Genomic DNA, 22,824 nt, shown 5'->3' with positions numbered 1-22,824 from the left:
AGTAAATGCCACAGAAAAAAAGAAAAAAAAAAAAAAAAAAACAAAACAAAGCAAAGTAAGTATTTTAATGATACAAGAAATGAAGACATATTTGTATTTTTTCTGTAGGTGTAAATCTGACACTACTGCCTTTTTGTAAACACAAAAGGAAAAAATTGGTCTGTAATTAAAAAATGAGATCAGTTAAAGGAAAAAAAAATGACCAAACTGATTGAGAAACTGGTAGGAACAAAAACCTGCAGCCACAGGGAACTTGGAGGACTGAATATCGAGAACCACAGGTTTAGTCCATATATAATTTCTTACAAATTTCAGCATTTTTTTTAAAACCTTGATGATGTATATTACATGAAAATAAGAGTTTAAATTAAATCTCGACTTACTTTTAGATCATAAAATTGTATCATTTTCAAAGTATGTTTTAAGTTGGTGCAGTCGAATTGCATTCATGAAATTGCCCTTCTGAGTGACCCAAATGTACACTGCTCAACTATTTTACCCCATTCCAAAATTACAGAAAACATCAGCACTTACATTTGGAGGGCTTGTAGTCTGCATAGGTCTCTATATGGCCCAGCTCCTCTGCTTCCTCATCATCTCCTTCTTCCTCTTCCTCTGCCACTGGTGGGGGAGGTTGTGGCTGATGAAAGATAAGTACACATAATATTGATGAGAGTTTACAGACAAGATTGCCACTTTACTCCCTGCCTATTTCCAATGACAGTCTTACCTGGTAGGAACCAAATGGTGGAGTGTTGATGATCACAGAAAGGTCCTCCAAACTGTTTATTCCTTGGAATCTGGAGGAGCTCAGCTAATGGAAAAAAGAAAACTGGATTAAATTAGTGACCCTGACTTCTACATGATCCAGGAACAACTCACACATCCAAACAATACATCTAGCAATGCTTGCCCTCCCAAATAGTAACTTTTCTCACATTCTATCCACTGACCTCTAAAGGGTTTTGCCCTGCAGGGTTGATGTCCCATAATGATGGCACCAGGTTGTTCAGGCCATCCGAATTGAGAAAGTTGGGAGCGTCAGCAAATTCCGAAAGGGAGTCAGCAGGGGAGGAAAACAGGGAAGCGTTTGAAAGTTCATCGATGTAGGACAGGTCCTGTACAGGCAAAAGGGAGAGGGGGAAAAAAGGAGAGAGCCAGGAATGAAAAAAGTATGCCAAGACAGACTTGTGCAACTGCTTCTTCATTTGCTCACATTTCATTTTTGCCAAAACACTATAAAACACCACAGTAATAAGTACAAAAAAATCCTGGAGCAACTTGGCAGTCTCATTAAAGCAAGAATAGATTCATATTGGATATTTGTAAGTTGTGAGAGTAAAACTAGCAGAGCAACAACTGTTGAGAGAGAGAAACCCCACTTACATTTCTTACTTTACAGAGAGTAAATTGTGAGATATCCCATTTTTAAGGTTAAAAAAAAGTCACTGCACATGAATAAGAGAAAAAAAAGGAACAACAGCTGGCAGGTAGAAAAAGTTCAAATTAATTGGTAGTTCATATCTGCAGAAGAAAATACTTCCTCATGATGTGAAATGGTCAGCAGACTTCACCTGAAGCACAAGAGTGAAACAAGATATGCTCTACTACGTGAAAGTCAGGCAAAAAAAAAAAAAAAAAACATTAACCGAGTCAAAATGGATTCTAAAATTAAATTTAAATAATGGGATATGTCTTACTTTTTTTTGAAAGCCATCATTCTGATGGTTTAGATTACTTGTGTAATTCTTACCGATCTATCATAGGAATAGGGACAGGTTCATTTAAATGTGAGGCAGGTTGTCATTATTTGAAAAATGAATAAATATATAATCACAGAAATTCAAATTATGTTACCAATAGTGCATGGGTCCAAAGTTATTGATGTGTCTATAATTACTAGTTTATACATAAGTCACTCTCAACACATACTTGAAAGCATTCTGAGCTTAGAATCTCTAATCTCAGCTTCAGACAAAATTGTCATTGTAACGTGCATGAAACCTTGGGGAAGCCTGACCCTAATGTGGATACGGAAAGACTTTCATACTTTCAAGGCCTCTCATCTAGTTTACTGTAATTACCTTTTCAACAGAACTTCCGTATCCAAAAGGAAGCACTGGACATCACAGAATTTTCAAACTCTGCTACTTAAAAAGTTGAAAAAGCTTTCAGCATCCTCGCCTTGCTGCTAAAGCTGAATCATCTATGGGATACCACAGATCTAACTGGTTCCCTTCTCAATACTCGATTTCAATTTCTTGATGTATTGCACTTCAATTTATTAATCCAGAATGTTACATACTTACAAATACTCTTTAAAAGCACAAATTGACATATAATAAAATATTCTTCAAATTAAAATATGAAATGACATACAAGAAAACATAACTAAACACTAAACACAACATGCTGTAAGTACTCAGAAAAACATGCATCTTATTTTTGTTAAATGTTGTATTCTTAAGCGTCAAAAAGTCCACTGTCAGATTCTAACTGTCCTTGCTAGCAACAAAGCCTAACAATAGGCAAACTACAGGCAACAACAACTGGAAACAACTGCTAATAGGGGCATTTCTGTCAACTGGTTCATCATCAAACAAGACACCAAGTTCAACATTACTCTGGAAAACACAACAACAGAACTCAAGTGATTTTATGTCAGTGTTTACTTACATTATCTTAGCGAGTTGGAAGCAGTCGGTGGTATGAACCTGTGATACTAGTCGCATAATGCGAATGCCCTTCGACTTACTTTAACTAGTTCTTGACTCACTTGTTTTTACTTGTAGGGGCAGGCTGTGTGTGCATGAGAGGAGACAATCAACGAATGCTTATCCAAAAGTACAATACATATGATGCAGCAATGAGGAAAAAGAAATGTGGATGTTTTGTACCTCATGAACAGAACAGAAGCTTGTCCGACTGATGTTGTGTTTATGTACCACTGCAGAATAGGAAAAACAAAGAAAAGGGGCTGAGATTGTGGCTAACCTTGATGTACCCAGTAACCCTTCGTACAGCAATAACTCCATCATGCAGCATATTATTGGCTATCACAAAAATAGGCAAGCACAACTGCAGTAGACTGTCAGCATGCAGTTGCTAAATGTGACATGCCCAGCGATGACATCAGCAACATCAGTCAGCAAGTGCGACACACCCAATAAATATAAGTCACTTAATGTGACATTAATCACCTAAACAACTGTTAAAAATTATTACAGACAGCCCCAACAACAGCTTTAAAAAGAGAATGAAGCACCAAAAATGGACCTTTCAGCTTTGATATAAACATTAAGACCAATATAGCTTCTCTAATATTGTTATGTAAATCATACCAGAGTTTGAAGGGTCATACAGCCAAAGGATTACAAAATTTGCTATAATTTAACTAGAACTAGTGATTTAGAAACTGAAGGAATGCAGTTGTATTTCCTAATTCTGGTTATGATCTACTTTGCTTACTTCTTGCCAGCAAGGTCAAACTACGACAAACTTATTATTACTACTGAAATATTAACTACCCATTAAAAGAACACTCATTTTCTGAACATGAACAAATAATTTTTATTCAAGGTGGTACTACAGTTGGCCCCAAAGGGTAGAATAAAAATAAAAAAAAATCAAAAACTGAAAAAAGGAAAAAAATCTAAATAAAGCAGTACCAAGAAAACAAAAACTCCAAAGAGAACATTTTACTGAACTTGATAAGACCTAGTAAAAGGTTTTCCATGTTTCTATGGAAATATTTTTTAAGCTCTACCGTCCTCTGTTTATAGGTTGACATTAGGCGTGTAACAGTTCTGAAATGGAGACTGAAACAGATTCAAATGTCCATGGTCTCGTGTTGCGGTTCTGAAAGATGAAACTATGACACTCATGCTTTAGCTACAGCCTGTTGAGCTCTCATTGTGATACTAAACTCATTTCTTTTTTCACAATTAGCACTGTAATACATGTAAATCACATATTATACTGTTTAAAGTTTGGGCTAGATGTATACTTTGTAAACAGTCAATCCTCAGCTTTCCCAGCGATTACGTTCCTAGGAAACGATGTAAAAGTTGAATGTTAATACATTGCATCTATGGGAAATAGGAGGTTAGGTCCAACGACCAACAAAAACTGATCTTTTTGCTCGAGACTGCTTAACAATACACGCTTCCTCATGTAATTTTGTATAACAAAACACTATTTTTGACAATGTACACATTTCACAGTAACCAAGAAATAACCAATGAAATGTAGTACAGAAAAATTTAATTGTTAACATACAAAAATAACATTTCTCACTAGCCAATCCCTAGAATTCTATGATCTTCTGCAGCACCATCTTAAAAAAACCTGTTAACAATAATGCCATATTCACGGTTGGCACTCATTTCATGAGGATCTGAACACTTTAATTTTAACACCTTTAAAGTTTAACTCCTTTAATTTTCTTAATAAACCTCATCACTGACTGCACGCTTGGGTTTAAAGCTTGAAGCTATGCTTTTGGGGCATAACTGCAAAACAATTTTTATTTATTTTTTTTAAAAAAAGCAATACCATAAAAATATACAATGAATGCAAGGGATCTCTTTCCTTTATAACGGTAGGGTGAACAAGACAGGTATTGTATCCTATGTAGTTCCCCTCCTCAAAGATGCTAATGAAATCTGTGACGTTTCACAAGCAAGGCTTGTCCCAAAATTTATATTGGACCATGTACTTCCCTAGGTCTGAATACCATTCTCTTAAAATTCAGTAATTACCGCTCCCTAAACTTTTTTCTCTATTGTGCATATCCGCAAAGACGGCAAATATGCAAGGAACCCAACATGAAATAAAAACGGAAGTTACAAAAACAATCGTGCGAATACTTAAGCATTTGCTCAATGTATTGGAATCCAGATACAAAGTGCTTTGATAATTTGAGTAATGCAAAATTCATTGCTTTAACTACAGATGGGTCGGACCTCCCATGCAACAGAGAGCTTCTTCACAATCACACCATTCTCCAGAGAGGGCAATTTCTATAAAGTTACACAAGTGACCATTTGTCAGAAATACTATATTTATTTATTTATTTATTGGAAAATTGACAGACCAAACGCCACCATTCCTGTGATAGAAGACAACGCCTAGACCTTTGTAAAAGCAGTTGAAGCACCTGGACTTTAACCACACATTTGATGCTTTGTACATAATGTACAGTTAACCTGGAGTAACAGGAGAGAATGGGCGTTAACCAGAGAGCCTGGCTTTTAGACAAAGTGAGAAAAGTGGTCACTTTTTTCCCCAACGTGGCACTACTAGTGCTAAAGAAAAAACAAGAGGATATACTTGAGTGCTACCTTGAACAGCAGGTTTCATTTTTCTCAGCACTAATAGACTGGGGTATTAAAAGGTATATTATTGACATTGTTACTGTCTCATGAAAATATAAAAATAGCTGAGGATGTCATTAAAGCTCTTAAAATCACTGTAAATAACTATACCTCTGTTGAGCACTGAACAGCTGCCAACTGTTTCAATGATAATGCCTCTGAAACACATAATTCTGGCATCCATGATGCAAAGTGACTCCAATTCAGCAGTTGTGAAAGATGTCAAATCAGCCATTGCATCTGACTTTAACAACAGATACCAACAATTACTCAGTTTCTTCATGTGAGCACTGCACTTTACCCATGTTTTAAATCTCTCCATTTTCCAGCAACATCTGTCCTTAGTAAGAGGGTTTTCTCTAGTGTAGGGGACATTGTCACAGCACAGCGAGCAAGCCTCTCAGCTGAGAACGTGACATGGTGGTGTTCTTGAAGAAGAAGAAGGAAGGAAAAAAAAAAAAAAAAAAAAGCATTTTCACAAAAATGTGCGATTAACTGAATACACTAACCAGTATTTTTTTCTGACTGGGATTTATTTTTTTTTCAGTTACTCAGACTGGTCTTAACAGAATTATTTGTTTGTTTATTTAGGTTTACATAGTTAAACTACAATAATCTTTGGTGTTATCTTTAGTGTTTGTTATTGTTGGTGATTTAATAAAATCCATGTGTCCCCTTGTGTAGACATTTTTTAAATTCCCAATTATCAGTTAGTACTATAATTGGTATATATGCTTGTTCACTACACTTAATATGACAGAACCATTTATTCAATTTTTGAAATTAATACTGTTATAAAATGCACACACACAAATTGCAATTTAAATTTTTACAAGTAGCAGCACTCTTGAGACCAAGATTCTTGAAAACCTGGATGCAGTTGCATAGTACGTTTGCTTTGAGACATTGCTAACAAGACCGTACACAGATTTATATGAATGTCTGCCTCTGAACAGGGAGTAGTACTGTGTCAAAAACTCAAAATGCAAGTTTAAAATAGCTAGAACATGTCAACTTTAGCAAAATGCAACCATTAGACATTTTGGCTTGCAGCTCCAGATCTGCCCATTTACCCCTTTTTACTTACCCTATGAAAAAAACGGAAAAAAAAAAGTATGTGTGTATGAGTGTGGTGTAAACAGGTTTGGAATACTATTTCTAGTTATGGACAGTCTATGGCTAATTGTAGTTTATATTTTAAAACTTAAAATGTTTAAGTGAATTAGCCAATGGAATATTAATATTATGCTGAGGTCTGACCGTGTGTGCATGGTGTGAATGCAGTGGCAGCAGGTTTCCAGCCAAACACATAACTCTGCTGAATATTTCAGTAACTTGTAATGGGGATTTGTTTTGCCATCAAGAGAAGCCATCAAAAGTGTAAAAGAGGAAAATAAATAATTTGAAATAATCTCTCTTAAGGTACACTTGAAAGAGTAAACTAATAATTGAGGGAATGCAAAATGTCTGTTTTTTTTTTGTTCTTTATTTCGCCTTATACAATTTCTTGTATTAGGAATTTGGTAGTTTTCGCATACCCCTTGGGGTCAGAGCACAGGGTCAGCCATTGTACATCGCCCCTGGAGCAATTACAGGTTAAGGGCCTTGCTCAAGGGCCCAGCAGAGCAGTGGCCTTTTTTTGGCAGTGACGGGGAGTCGAACCGGCAACCTTTGGGATACCAGCGCAGATCCTTAGCCTCAGAGCCACCACTCCGCCCATTTTATGACAGATAATACTAAAATCTGCCAATTCTTTTAAATCACATTTTTGAAGTTTTGCAGAGTTGTAAGGCATGTTCTATTTGAGACATCTCAGTAACACTTGAACTTTCCTGACAAATTTCCTAAATTTCAACAAAATTGATTAAATGAGGGGTCAAGTTTTTTCATGCCAACTGTCAGATAGACAAGTTGATGACAACAGATACTTTCACAGTGTACAAGTATGAATACTGAGTGCACCTGTTTAGTCTTGGATGTGCTTGCATAAAATTAAAGTATGGAAAGGTGCTATATAAAATGAATGTTACCAGTAGTAGCAGACTCTGAACTTAATTAAGCAGGACAAAAAGTGAAGGAATGAATAATTTTCACTCAGTCAAGATTTCAAATGGTTTCAGAAGGCGAAAAGTTTTCAAGAAATTTTATTTTAATTTTTTTTGTGAGTCAAAAATAAACTGAACACTTCAAAGCAACAGCTGTGAAAACACATGCCAACTGCCGAATACTGGAATATATGTTAATGAAGAATTCAGAAAACAGCAGTTAATATATTTGTCCCAAATAAACTACACAACATAACTTAAAATACCACTTTAAGTGCATGCCGTATCAAAAATGCAAGCACAGGAACAACACGATAAAGAAAAATGCAAAACTAGGAGACACTCTTCTTGGGCAGGCTCTCTGCTGCTCTGTTCTCAGATTTCTAGCTTTGGTTCACTGTTCAAAAAGAAAGCATTGCAAAAGGATGGTTGGTTTGACTAAATAGATGAAATGTGAATGCACACATTTACTTGAGATCAAAAAACAAAAGGATATAGGACTGTTTATTTCAAAACGGTAGTCATAATATTACCTATGGTCTGCATTAGTCTTAAAACTATATTAATCTTTGTGATGCTTCACATTATATTCTTTTTCACTTTCATTAAATAGCTAGATAAGATTGTTCATCAACAAAGGATCTGCTAGGTGTTACTCTGTCTCAATATTAGCATTTAAACAAAACGTTGCCAGCAGTACTGCTTCTAACATTAAAAGGGCCCACCAATTAATTCATTGGGGCCTGTATTTGTTATTTTTCTGTTTTCTTTACTTAAGTCTTACATTATTTTAAGGTGGTGCTGGCTGTGTTTATTTCATAAACTTCAACCTCTGAACAAATAAAGGGAAGAGACAAATTAGGAGCAAAACAGGTTTTAAACAAATTGTTAGATAAATGCCTAAGTAGTCATTAACCTACAGGCAGGTCAAATTTTGAAAACAATTTACCCACTGTATGTGTGCTACACCGTAGTCAGTTTTACCAATTTTGAAATTTACACCAGGTACAACAAAGAGTCTCATGGTCCGATTCCAGACACCCTTTTTCAGTTACAAGGAAGAATTCTTAATGTGTTGTTACTTGTTCATTGATAACATCCAAAAAAGTCATGGATATATGAACACTTATAAACACAGTATATGTTTAGGAAATTTTCATAACTGTAATTTTTACAGCTTTTTTTATGGCATGCTGCACAAAATTCCTTACTTTGTTAATATTTACCTTTAAAGAGCACTTCTTCCATCCTCAAGTCACATTGACAAGTTCAATAAATGCTTGAACTTTGCCTGTGGTCCAGTACACATTTATTTAAGTATAAAAAGAAGTATCTTAAAGGACATCCAAATAACTAAAGTGAGTATTACAGTCTCAATATCTTCATGAACATATATATAATAATCATTGGCCACCACATCCCTGAGGCCTAATGAAGGCATTCCTAGCAAGGTATAATCAACCCAAATATAAGAAAATATAGAAGCCACAGTGTTTCACGTTTATTTCCAAATATTTCCAGCAGTATGTAAAAACACAAAACCAGAAATAGACTATTAGCAGAAAATATTATGTGCCTAGTGCTGGACAAGAATTACATTAGAAGTGAGAGTTCAACTGTGTTCCTACAGCAGTATGCAGCTTTTACATTTTGACTGAAGCTCTTAATCATTGAAATGTCTATTTATAAACAACTTTTCAGACCCATTTCATTGATAAACAGATGCAGAGAGCTACAACCTATGCCAAGAGTATTAGAATAAAGACTAGGGGGCTCCGCCCACTGCTCGCTTCACTCGCCAACCTCTGGCGTTGGGTAATCCGAAATAAATTGATGTATGTATGAGATACATTGGCGTGTAAAGGTGTAGATGACAAAGAAAAGTAAAGAACCCATAGCATGGCACATTAGAAAGATTTATTGGAATATTTCTTTATACACAACATTTGTAGTAAAGATGGTGTGTTGTCCTTGAATGAGTTTTCCTTGGGATGGAGTATCCACAACTTTAACTTTAATGTCAGATGAACGCCAAACTCTTGAGAAGGCAACATAAAATTGTCCATGTCCAAATACAGGCTCAGAGAGGTATATGCCAACTCTGTCCATGGTTTGTCCTTGGGATTTGTTAATTGTCATGGCAAATGCAGGTTTAATGGGAAATTGACGTCGTTTAAGTGTAAAAGGTAATTCCAGGTCAGAACTTGTAAGGTCAACTCTAGGAATCAAAACAGTATTGTTAGAATGTGATCCTGTAAGTACTTTTGCTTCAATAACATTTCCTGTCATGGTGTTGATGACTAAACGTGTACCGTTGCATAAACCTTGTTTAGTATTAAGGTTTCTTAATAGCATGACTATTGTCCCGACTAAGTTTAAGATTGTGTTGTGGTAACCCGAACGGGTTAACAGTGTTTAAATATTCTAAGGGGAAATTAAGATGCTCATTCTCGTCCTCAGACTCAATATTGTCAGTACTTAGAAAGAGGCGGCTTTCTCCAGGAAGTAATGCAATGACCTGGTTATTTATGCGATCAACGTCAATATTCTTTGGACATAATAATGCATCACTGTAATGTGATTCACATATGCTATATGGTTTGGACGTGTGAGGATGCCGAACGTTTAATACGGAGAGTTCGCTTATTCTCATTACCCGGACCATGCTGTGTAGTATGGACGTTTAGTTCAGAAGCGCGTTGTAGGCGCATGCACCTTTCCGTACTCTCTTTGTGGACCTTTGCGGACCCCATAGTGTCTTCCGTTTGACTCTGGGCTGCTGTGCAGAATCCTCGTCTCCGTGTGCAGAATCGGCTGTTGTGTGTGGCGTTAGTGGAGTTCTTTCGTTTTTGAGCGGTGACTCCTGCGTTAGTTCAGCTCTTTTGTTTTTGAGTGGTCCTTTGTTCGCGGTGGATCAGACTTGGTTGCGGTTTATGAGACGCGCGCTTTCGGCGCCTGCGCACTATGTCTCCTGCATCCATTGCCGTGTACCTGGGTCCGTGCCTTCCGGTTTACCATTCTTGGTTAGTAATATGGATAGGCACCTGCTTGGGCCTCTATTCCATTACTCGGCAAACTTCAACACCATACCAATCTAGCCTTTCCAATTAAATCTAAATGTACTCCTCCTCCTCCTCTTCTTCTTCTTTTGGCTGCTCCTGTTAGGGGTCACCACAGCCGATTATCTTTTTGCATATCTTCCTTTCCTCTGCATCTTGCTCTGTTACACTCACCACCTTCATTTCCTCTATGGTCTCACTACTCCTCATTATAGAACAAATATATTCCTGTCTATGGAGATTATGAATGTTACCTATACTTCCTTGTTAGGTTTTTCTCTAGCTACTGGCCAACCAAGAGATGTTGTGGAAATGCTGAAGGTGGACGAAATGTATCAAGTTTAAAAAAAAAAAAAAGCCAAAGACTGGCTTGGCTAGATTGTAAGGAAAGAAAAGATCCCAGAAAACTGGAGAAGGGTGTTAATTTCAATGTAGAAGCAGAAGAGTGAATTACTAAAGTAAGGGTACTATTGAGAAATCAAAATGATTTGAGAAGAACATGCAGCTCACCGAAAAATATAGGGAAGAATCCGGCATCAGGTCAAAAAAAAAAAAAAAAATTAGTGAAAGATCAATTTCATGTGTGGCGTGCAGAAAACAGACGAAGGAAAAGGTAAATGGAAAGAAGCCATAATTCTCACTGAACATTAAAACACCAAGTTTGAAGGAAGAAATTACAACACTGACAAATCACGAAATGCTGTGAAAAAGGCTACACGAAGCACAAATGAGAATAAAAAACCTCTCTAAACAGAATGTGTTTCATAAAGTCAAACGGTTTTGGCACTACCCTTTCAGATGTATCTCTCTTGAAAAATAACTCTCTTCCCAGTATTTCAAACTGATCTCAGAAGGGTGTCAAACAGATCAAATTTTTGTGGACAGAATTACTGTATGTTTACTAGCTGGTGATAGTGATTTTAGTTTAAATAAATGGAACATATTCATAGAATATTAACAATCCACTCAAAAAGGAAAGCCATAAAACAACTGAAAGGTAATTTTATCTTGTTGGAGAAATTATCTAGCACAAAATGGTTGTTGAAAAATACAAGTCCTTAATCAAGAACTCAGTCAGCTCCAACTTCCATGATGGCAATGATTTAGTGTAATACCTAAAATTGCAATTGGAATACTCTAAATGAGATAAGTAAACACAACTAAAATGACTGACAGATAAACACTGGAAGTTGAATACAGGCCGAGTGTTTCATACAAGCTGAACAAGAATGATGTTTCTGTAAGCCATGTTCTTGTGACCTAGCAACTACAGCTCCCCCCCCCCATGTTAGAGTGATTTGTAATATTGACAATATAGCTTATTTCTTAAGATGCCTTGCTAAATCTCCTTGAGGTCTTCACTACAAACAGAAATGTTTCAGTTACAAAACAAACAACAAGAACAACAACTATTTAAAAAGGCAGTGAAAGCAAAACATTGCTGGAACTTTGTATCACAACTTTATGACAAGACACTCAATTACTTAAAACCCAACGACATTACCATGCAATTCATAATTTTTGACACAATGCCATTTTTTTCTTCTTGATTTACCCCTCGGCTCCAACATTTAAAATGACAAAACTAACAATTCAGATATGATTAAAGTGCACATTGCAGATTTTAATTTTAAATGTATCTGCATACATTTTGGTCACATCATGTAGACTTTTTTATTATTATTAATTTATTTTTTATACATGGTCCCCTCTTTTCAGAAGATTAGCACTTTAGTCTGTAATTGAGACATAAGCAGCGATTTTCCATTGTTTAAAATTTACTTGGTCCAGCTACATGATGGGTTTCAAGTTGATTGACAATTTGAAATAGATCCTTGTTTATAAGAATATGGGTATATATGTGAGCAAGTCCTACAATAGCCTCAGGCCCTGTCCAGGGTTTTGGGATCATGAATTGGATTAAGATAGTTTGAGAATATTCCGTTATGACTTAATGAACCAGCTTCCCAAACACAACCGATCAACCTTAAATACTTAAATTAATATTTTAACATAATTGAAATTTTTTCTAAATCCATTCACCTTAAGTAAAGGAAGGTTTATAAACTGAACACTTCAGCCTACACATCTGCAGCATTTAATAAAAAAACTTCAGGATCTAGGCCAAACGAACCAAGCTGCTAGCTACAGCATGTTGTATGTGGGTTGCAAAGACCACTGGTTTAATAAACAATTTAAAAATATCAGAGAAACTTGCAAACATTGCAGTTATCTACTCTAGGAATGGTGTGGCTACATCATTAGTCATTTCAAGGAATCACAAAGAAACTGATGGTGACACAAGAAAAACAGTATTGCAGAGATGGCACACTTAAAAATAACTTTAAAATATATTTTCTAAGTTTACAAATGTAACCCCAGAATTATTTCTTCTGGCATGTACTAGTTTATATATGTAATTTTAAATACTGTAAAGTTTTTTGTGAGTAAGTACTTTACGATACGTGATTCGTTTTTTTTTTTTCTCCCTTTGTGGATCTCCAGCTGAAAATAAGCAAACCGTATCACAGACCTTCTCTTCCAATCATACTGTAAAGTGTACATTACAAACTGAATGCCCATCTCTTTTTTAAAACAACAAATATAACATCATAGTTAAATATAGCACTGTGTAAAAGAAGACTATTTTAAATTGAAAAAACTGATTAATCTGGGATTCAATGAATTATGTGGAGCATGAAAGCAAAGAGAGTCCGCCAAATATACAAATCTCTTGTAACATTTAGTTTGTCTTGAAATTTCCATGTAGAGTAACCAGCATTTCCTGATGTTAATGTCTCCTGTAATGCACTACAATTCAAGGGTAGGGTCTCACAATCGTACCATTTATCATAATGTCCAGCACTTCATTTGTATGCATCATATTAATGAGTGCCACCTGACCCTGATCTCCTACATTTACACTTAAGAAAACCACACCCTGATCTTAAAATCTATCTTTAGCTGCAAGTATTCTCTACTGTTACTACGTATGGGAGCAACCAATGTTCTCCAATATTACTCAGTGTGATTACTGCCAGTGGTCTCCACAATTACTCAATTATAACATGCCAAGCACTCAGTTTTAATTTTCTTTACGGATGCCACTAATTCTTTCCTTTGCACTGCACCTTATGTGGAGTACTCCTAAGTGGAATAAGTTTAGCTGAAGCAAGTCAATCTGCACCATTTTTCACTGTTGAAAACAAAGCAGATCTGGTCTTATGCTAAGACAACACTGGATCACACTGAAATAACCTAAGCAGAGAGCAGGATAGAGTTTGGTGAAATAGGCTAACCACAATATGCAGCAGTGATAGAGGCATACAAAAGGATTGGCCACAGCAGGGGAGGAAACGTGACGCCATTACAAGGAGTGTGAGATACACACGTAAGGCAACTTTCACCAAGCGGATATAATGCAATGGAAAACTTGAAGTGTATTCCAGGAAAGCATCATCTCGTTGAATTAACTGCATTATGTCTGAAAGCAGGCTGGGCCATACTTTTTAGAGAGAGACAACACTGTAGTACCCAAAAGCAAAAAATCTTCAGATTAAGTCATGGCATTTCCCAGTTTTAACAAGTTCTTTCCCCAATAAGAGAAGATCCAGTCAGTTATTTCTTGCTGAATCAAACAGTGACCAAATCATATTACAGTAAAATGAACAAACAGGAAACACATTTCATATATTTATATTCAATCATTTAAACTTGCTTTTATAGATGCCTTTTAACATAACATGCATGCCTTTGGGGTAACCAAAAAAGAAAACCAAACAGCATGGAGGAAAGCCCATGCAGACAGACGAAATAGAACCTGCAATAGATTCAAAATCAGGACTCTGGAACTGTGAGGTAACAGTACAAATAACTGTACCAACATTTATTAAATATATTAGACATTTGCATAATTTAAACATTTACAACTGAAAGAGAAAACTTTCATATGCCAACACTGACAAAGCAAGCATATTTTTGCAGTGTACATTAAAAAGTATAAACATACAAATGTACACACACTAGCTTATATATTAAGTGTGTGTACTGTAACCAAATAAGCACGCATGTACTCACAATAAATAAATGACATCATTAACTTAGTACATACCTACATAAATAAGAACTTATGTTCAAACCCTCACACAATATACAAAGATATATACATCTCCAAATAAACTGAAGTTAAACATATGCTCCATCTACATTCAAAACTTCTGTTCCTGCTTAAGTCTATTATATATGCACTATTCCAATTGAACCTTTTACTTTAGTTCTTTGAATGTCAAGAAAAATTTATGTTTAAGTATCTTGTCTATATTACTTAAATTTAAGTAAACAGCACAATCTGAGTTTGTACAAAGGATGCAATGTAATTGGGCAGTTATTTCTGTATAATAAATCAGTAAATGGGATGTTGCGGTCAGGAAATACAAAAAGTCAACTAACGTCTGCCCTAGAGTTACTTTAAATAATGTCCAAAACAGGTAGCACTGTCTTATATACACAAATTGTTAAGCAATTAAAAAAATAATACAATTCTACACTTGTACATCCACTTAAATTATTCACTGAAAGGCACCCACTCCAAGCATGATTAGCACGCACATACCTTGGGCAGTGGATGTCCCACTTGTGCAGCAAGCTTGGCCCAAAGGTGCATGTGTGACGGCTCGCTGCCGGCTCCCCGACTGGCAGAATGCGACCGGCTCCCTGCATGTTTCACAGACCTGACAATTTGCATAACTTTTACTCATATTGATTCTTGTCAGTTCCTCTGTGTTAAAGGTAGAGAAGGGGGGGCAGGGAGGAGGGGGAGCGGCTTTCAGGAAATGATGCCTTTGTTAGTAAGCTGAGTGAAATTACTGGCAGTCAGGCCCATTTTACTGTACATGGTGTAACGTAACCACATTGAGAGTGTAAACAATGCGGCTGCTGGCACCACGTCTCATCTACTGCCCAACCCCTCTGCCACCACCCTAGTGTCTAGGAGACAGTTCTAATCCAAATCTTGTTGGCTGTAACGTAAAAGACTTCAACCATTGGCAGAAAGTGAAACTAGCAGCTATTCTACTGCAGACTCTTCAAAATGAGTTCCTTCACAGTGCTGCCAACACCACCACAACTATATTCATATATTTTAAAAGCTGCATCAAAGTTGCACACCTGCAAATCTTATCCCGTTTTCACAGACACCTATTACAGTAAGTTGCTCATATCCCAAACTCACAAGTCTAGAGGGGAACAGAAACCAGAATCCTATTGCATAGTAAAAAGGAAAGCATCAGTCATAACTTGACCTTTGAACCCTATCTAAGGCAGTAACCAGCTCAGTGACGTGATGTCCAGCTGTTGATTAAGGACAGACATGGCAGAAAGTCAACCTGCTGCTTTAAACCGAGTGTGTACAACCATATCAGGTCTTGGTATTGCTCATATCAGGTTTCCAATGAAGCTTACTGGTAGACCTTAAACTCCACAGGCAGCTGCCCGCTGTCAGTCTTTACTAGTCATGTGCTATGGCTGATTGTGGAGAATCAGAAAGGGTTGCAAGATCTAACGAACAATCACACCTAAACATGTGGGAAACGATGATCCCTCATTTTTACCTACCAGATACAATAAAGATTTTCAAGAGATACAAATTAAGGAAAAATGAGAAATCCCAGAACAGTCCACTTTCATCTAGGCCATTATAGGTTACCAGCAGATACTCTGTAGCTTCAACGACACATAATTAAAGACAGTCTGAGGTGCAGTTGTGTGCTGACAAAGGCAACATACCCCCACCCTTCCCTAGCATTAATTTACTCCAGGTACTTTCCCATGATCTCACCTCCATACAATGTACTCCGTCAAGTTCAGAGGCTGCTGGGATTGAAATGCAAATTGAGCTACTACTTCCTGGTTTGGTTATATGACTTTCACATTATTATCACTCCGCCCAGAGACGGTCCTTACCTGAGCAAAATCTCCATTGCTTGGCATATGGGTGCTGTGGCCTGGGCTGGAAAAGTCCATCACTGGAAAATTTGGGGAGCAGAAGTTTCCATGAATGTCTGGTGTGTTGCTGACATATTGCCTGAAAAAAAGGAGAATGAGGTTTACAAGGATGGATACACCTCGCCCACAAAACAACTATCACTGGGTCCATAGAGACAGCACTGGGGAATACTGTAAGACAGTCCTTTTAATGAATCCAGCTGGCACTACTTTGCGCTTGATGATCACGGAAGTTCACAATGATTAACAATTGAGAAATGATTTCCAACTCCAGGAAACATTCTGAGCTACTAATAAATAACCTACCAGTGTTGACACCACCAACTTGCTTGCACACTCCTGAATGCTCCAAGGTGCTTAGTATCAAGATTTCTTACTGACAACTTGAAAAAGACCTCAATGCCACCACAGCTCTGTCTGAAGCAGCTTTTACTTTCATTCTGAGCTGGTTCTTCCACCCCCACATGTAGACAACCTGTCCAGCTAAACAACAAACAAAACAGAAAGTATCCCGACACCTAAAGCATATTAATGTGCCAACTAGTTGCATTCTAGGTTAAAAAAAAAAAAAAAAAAAAAAATTAACAATTATGGGGTCTCATGGTGTCATGCAGACACACAGAAATTTGTGTACACATAAACAAGTTCACTTACAGTACAAATCCATGTACACTCTAACCTAACAGAACACTATGTAAAATATTCTCAGCTCCACATAATCCAGATCAGAAGCACAAGGGATGTTCAGTCTAGCCCAAAGAATTCATCCCTAGACAAGGTACAAGTTCATCATATGATCCATTCACACATATTTCTCAGGGCTAAGATATAAAATTGCAGCTTATAGTCTCCTCTTCAGTAGAAATTGAGACTTTCTAACCACCCCCCCCCCCCCCGTTAAGGTGTGCTTGAAGCTGTTGTGCTGCACACAAGCTAGTGACCCTCAGAAATTTGTCTTCTGTTTGGGTTATGACTTTGAGTCTGCCAGATCTCTTCCTATCAAGTTCTTCCAGTTTCCAATTGCCTTTGGATTGTGTAGGACATGATATTCACTGACACTTTATTTTTTTTGCCGTTTCTCTAAATGAGAGACCTACACTTCTAAGGGTAATGCTGCTCCGTCTCATTTCATCTAATTGTCATTTTCTTGCCATGATCACTGGAATTTACAATGTTCTACAGCGTAATACTGTCCATGCAGTACTTCAGAGGGTCTAGTTTGCTTCAATTTGCAAGGCTTGGTTTAATTCAATTGCTGCAGAACATCTGTGGGTTGTACCCTGTTAGCTGTACCCTGAAGAATACGCATTTGTAATACTCATAAATTTCTATTGTTTTCAGTTTTGGCTAACCTGAATTTTAAATTTAAACTTCTGCACTTCAACCGATTATGGTAAATTTGAAGAAAAGCTGAGGTATTCTAAAACTTTTGACAGGTAGTGTACATACCCAGCAGCAAAAACACACACACAGAAATGATAAGTTTACACATTAGGTGCAAACAAAGATAAGCACATTATGCACAATTACACATACAGAGGCACTACTCTGCAAAAACAATGTGTGAGCAAATTTCCTTGAAACACTTGATTTCCAAAGCACAGACAAAGTCAAAATGATTGCCCTCTTGCCTGCCGACGTGCAGACACAGGTTTTGTATTAAAAGCTGTAATATGATAGAAAACTGCTGCTGGCCACCCTGTATGCATTTGGGAGGGGGTTTCCATGTTGCAGCTGTAGCTTCCAGGGTGAACCCGAAGGGCTACTACTCAACTTTCCCAAGAAAAAGAGCTGGTGCTGTCCTGGGCTTCCCATTGACATGTTTATACTCAACTAGCATTTGAAGTGAAGTATGCATATCTTTACAATGTGCAAAGTCTAAATGAACAACAGAAGATTAAACCTTACTCCTAAATGTTGTACCAGAAGAGATTAAGCAGAATCCAACAATCCCAAACTAATGCAACATACATTAGCATGCACATATAGACAACCATCTTATGTAAAACACTGTTATTCCACTTAAAACTTAATTTTGAAAAGTATATTCCACTTGACAATTAAGTGAGGCCAGCAAAAAATAAGGTTGCATACATCTCTTACTCAATATGATCTACATGTAAAATCTTTTCTCCACCAAAAACATTTCTAACACTGGGTATGCAACTGCTATGTTGGTATATGCCTAAGTGGAGCCTATGACAGACTGTTGCCTCATCCAGAGTAGGGTTTTGACTTGTAGCTTATGGTGTCAGAACAGCCTCCAGACGCCTGTGACAATGAACTGTATTAAATGGGTTTAAGAATGATTTTAAGATTGAAATACTTTTGAAATGAGAAATGTATGCAATACACAAATGCAAACACTATACTGGTTCACTACAAGTCTGTATTTTGCTCAAAGTACTGCAGCAATCCTCATATGAAAGGTTATAGGTCCCTCTACAATGGCCCTCAGTGGTTTTATCCTTGACTGCATTAGTTACTATCACCTCAATAAATTAAACATTAATGCCTAGGTTCTCTATGCCACGTTTCATAAATTCAGTCTTGGAGGGACCCCTTGTAGCTGCATGTTTTTGTTCAAACAAGTTTTCCAATCAGTGCGCCATTTTACCTTATTAATTATCTTAATTATCTTTTTGAAGAAAGCACCTACTGTGATCATCATGTCCGTCCATCCATCCATCCATCTGCCTGCCTGCCTGAATAAACTGGGCTCCCAGTGTACCAATTTGGCACACTTATAATTCAAAGAAATTTGTCAGGAAAGTTCAAATTTCATTGAAATATCTTGAATAAACAGGATATACAAATTTTTAAAATTTCAGAATGTCACACTGAAAAGCATTGGGTAAATTTTATAACTTTATCTTAAAACAGAAAAAACATTCTGTGCAACTTCAGTTATGGATTGGTTTCTGGTTCAAATTTACCCTGAGAGAGGTCACTTGATCTTGGCTATCAGACAAGTAAGAGGAAAATATACAATCCCGACGGCAAAACAGATCCCCAATACAAGTTTGTCAAACGCTAGGGGAAGAACGCCAGTGTGAGCTGTTTATTCACCAACTCAATCCTCCTGCTGCTTGAGACGAGTTAATCATAAGGGAAAAAAATAAAGCATGTCACTTGTCTACAAATAAACGTAAAAGGAAACAAACAATGCAAAATAAAGTGAACAAATATGTACTCAATATTTATAGTACCTTGCACTACAAACAACCTGACACTAATTTAATCGGCAAATCTCCAGACCTGCTCTCCCATCATGGTCCAATGCAGTCAACAATTTGACCTTGAGAACTCAACTGATTTTAATTCTTCGTCAAGTATGTTTCAAAAATGTTATGCTTATAAAAAACAAAACTACAGCTAGTGAAAGACTCTCCACAACCAACAACTAAGAATAAAATGCCAATCAATGCCATCTATGAAAGTTACTGAGCAACCACAAGGAATTTCAGTTTGCTTTCAATTGCATTATACCATAAAATACTGTTAAAATATTATATATATATATATATATATATATATATATATATATATATATATATATATATATAAATATATATATTATATATATATATAAATATATATATTATATATATTTCATGTAGCCTAGTAACTAGTGCTGGGCGGTATGACCAAAATTCTATATCACGGTATTTTTCAAAATTATACCGCTTTCACGGTATTGGACGGTATTTTTTTCTCCCTATGCATGAGTGGATGTTAACCACATTTTACACTGCAATTACTGGCTAACAATAACCTATTCCACTGTATGAGAATTGTACATTGTACAAAAAAAACATTTTAATGTGCACACAAGTATTAATACAGGTTTGCATGGCCCCATAAAGTGATAGTTTTCAAGGGGGTGGCACTAATGAAGAGAAGGAATCACATTGCATGACAGATGCAGTCAAAATATAGAACTGTTTTATTGAACAAAGTTTGCAAACAACTTAAACTAAAATTTTGACAATATATTTTCAACCACCCAAAGAGGCATTTAGACTTAGTAAAATATCCAGAGGTGCTTGTCAAAAGTTGTATGCACTGAACATGTCTTAGAAAAGGAACAAATAGTAAATATTTTTTGTAAACCAACTACACTTTGCTAATGTTAACAATCTCTGTCCACCGACATGTTAGTGACTTTTTAAACAACTTTACCATCATTAAACTGCATAATATTTAAACTAATAAATAATACAATAATAGTGCAACTTCCAGTAATAATATTACTTCCAAGACTTCAAAGCCCAGGTGCATTACACAGTACTCACCAAATTAAAATAAAACAAGTGCAACTTGGTGATGGCATCTTTACCAACTGAACCATCATTAAGGCAAACTTCATGATATTCCTGTTCTCTGAAAATGTAGAATGCTAAGATAATTTTTTATGATGAAATGCATTAAAGCAGGTATTAAACATGCACAGTAGTGCTGCTCCCTTGCAGTAAGGGGTCCCCAGTTGTACGTTCAGTGTAGAGAACTTTATAGCAGGTGTGACGAGGCTCCAAAAAACTGGATGAATGAATGGATATCGCTCAGGTTTAACTTAAATATTGGGTTTGTGATCTGGTGGTCGGAGACACGAACATAGAATTCAATGCATGTTCTTCTGAGCGGACTTTCTTTATTGCATGCATGCGGTCTGTCTGATGTACCAAACTCGCAGTTCCTATCTTTCCTTTTTCTTTCTCCACATAACCAATCACCACACAATAAACGTCTTTGTGAAATTAAACGTACTTATAAACTTAGACCACGGAGTGCTCACAACTTAAAAAAAAATCTTCGTTATGCATGTTTAATTATGCCATCCATTCAGGGTTGCGCCCATCCCAGTAAGCATTGTGTGCGAGGCAGGAGCAAATCCTGAACGTGGCGCCAGGACATCGCAGGGTGAATACAAACAATACATACACTAGCAGGGTTAATATAGCATAACAAAACCCCACATCCTACATGACTTTGAAAGGAAATTGAAGCACACCGAGTAAACACACCAGAAAAACATGCAAATTCAAAGCGGGAAACAACTAGGACCCCATTGCTGCGAGTCAGCAGTGCAATCTCCACGCCACCGTGCCCCCACATGATTAATACCTGCTTTAATGCATTTCATCATGAAAATTTATCTTAGCATTCTACATTTTCAGAGAACAGTAATATTATGAAGTGAATGTATTCTGTGTGGTGCCTGCACCTCCTCTTAGAGCAAGAGGAATTCAGTTTAAGAAGCACGTAGCGATTAATAAGGCTCCGGGTACACTTAACACAAAGCATTTAATGTGCTACATAACTTATGATGGGGTTTGAGAAATTCTAGTAAATTAAACATTTATTTTAAGATGAAGTTTAGTTTACGATGCTCTACTTTAATAAATTACGAGGATAAAGTCAACATGTCGACTTTATTCTTGTCATAAGCATCGAGATTAAAGTGGAAATGTCGAGAATAAAGTCAACATGTCGTCACACTATTACACAGTACCCAGGTGCATTACACAGTATTGAAAAAAAAAAAAAAAGTACAACTTGGCTTGCAGTATTATCCAGTAGAAACAGTATTTACACATTTGAACATAATGGTCCACAGCTGACCTTTTAAATCCAAAGTATGGATGGATACTTTATTAATCCCAAGGGGAAATTCACATATATCATAAGATACATAAGTATCTCCAGACAACAGACGTGACTCCTTTTTCCAGCAAAAGTTCTTCTGTGTCATCATTTTCAACTTTATCGTCTGCTATAGCTTCAGAATGTTCTGTCCATTTTCACTGCGCAATACCTCAACTACCGCATGTACTTTGTTGCACGCCTGTTTAGCGGTGTAGCTGTAAAAAAAAAGAGCCCCCGCGCAACACCAGTATAGCATTGAAAAAGGTCCCCCTTAAACAGTTTCCCGTAGCGCCACGTTCCGAACATTGTTTAGGCAATTTAAACCGGTGTTGCAGTAGAAGAAAAATCCATATCATAACAAAAATAAAAAAACGGTTTTCGGTATGAACCGATATACCGCCCAGCACTATTAGTAACACATTTTATTACATTCTATCATCACTGTTATATAAATATTTAATAAGTAAAAATTATACTGCCTCTCTAAAACAACTAAAAAAAAAAACGTAAAATGTTCCAACTTTGAAAATGGCCGACAGAATCCCACAACGCATCCGAATGTTATGTCATATATACATTTTCTAACTTGCCTTCTATCTTATTCTACATTTAGAAAAGCACAGTAGTTTAAAAATTACTTCTAAGAAATTTAGATGCAAGTTTGTCTCAACTTTAAACAGTTATCTCTCTTTTGTC

General features: G+C 36.6%; 1 protein-coding gene across 2 annotated transcripts in view; it reads right to left on the bottom strand.

Annotated features, from left to right (window-relative positions):
* si:ch73-63e15.2 (protein strawberry notch homolog 2) overlaps nt 1-22,824 on the bottom strand; it is an 80,258-nt gene that overhangs the window by 25,406 nt on the left and 32,028 nt on the right. The window contains exons 4-7 of one of the 2 annotated variants that reach the window (XM_028816269.2): nt 16,441-16,561; nt 954-1,118; nt 731-814; nt 535-640 (exon numbers count right to left, since the gene is read on the bottom strand). In XM_028816269.2, the coding sequence (XP_028672102.1) occupies nt 535-640; nt 731-814; nt 954-1,118; nt 16,441-16,561 (476 nt within the window). Of the gene's footprint in view, nt 1-534; nt 641-730; nt 815-953; nt 1,119-15,091; nt 15,252-16,440; nt 16,562-22,824 lie in introns of those variants that run through there. The other variant, XM_028816270.2, reaches the window with a different exon arrangement.

Source organism: Erpetoichthys calabaricus, chromosome 12 (assembly GCF_900747795.2).
Source record: "Erpetoichthys calabaricus chromosome 12, fErpCal1.3, whole genome shotgun sequence".
Lineage (NCBI taxonomy): Eukaryota > Metazoa > Chordata > Cladistia > Polypteriformes > Polypteridae > Erpetoichthys > Erpetoichthys calabaricus.
Note: the sequence above shows the minus strand (reverse complement) of the source record. Positions and strands in the feature narration are given on the sequence as shown.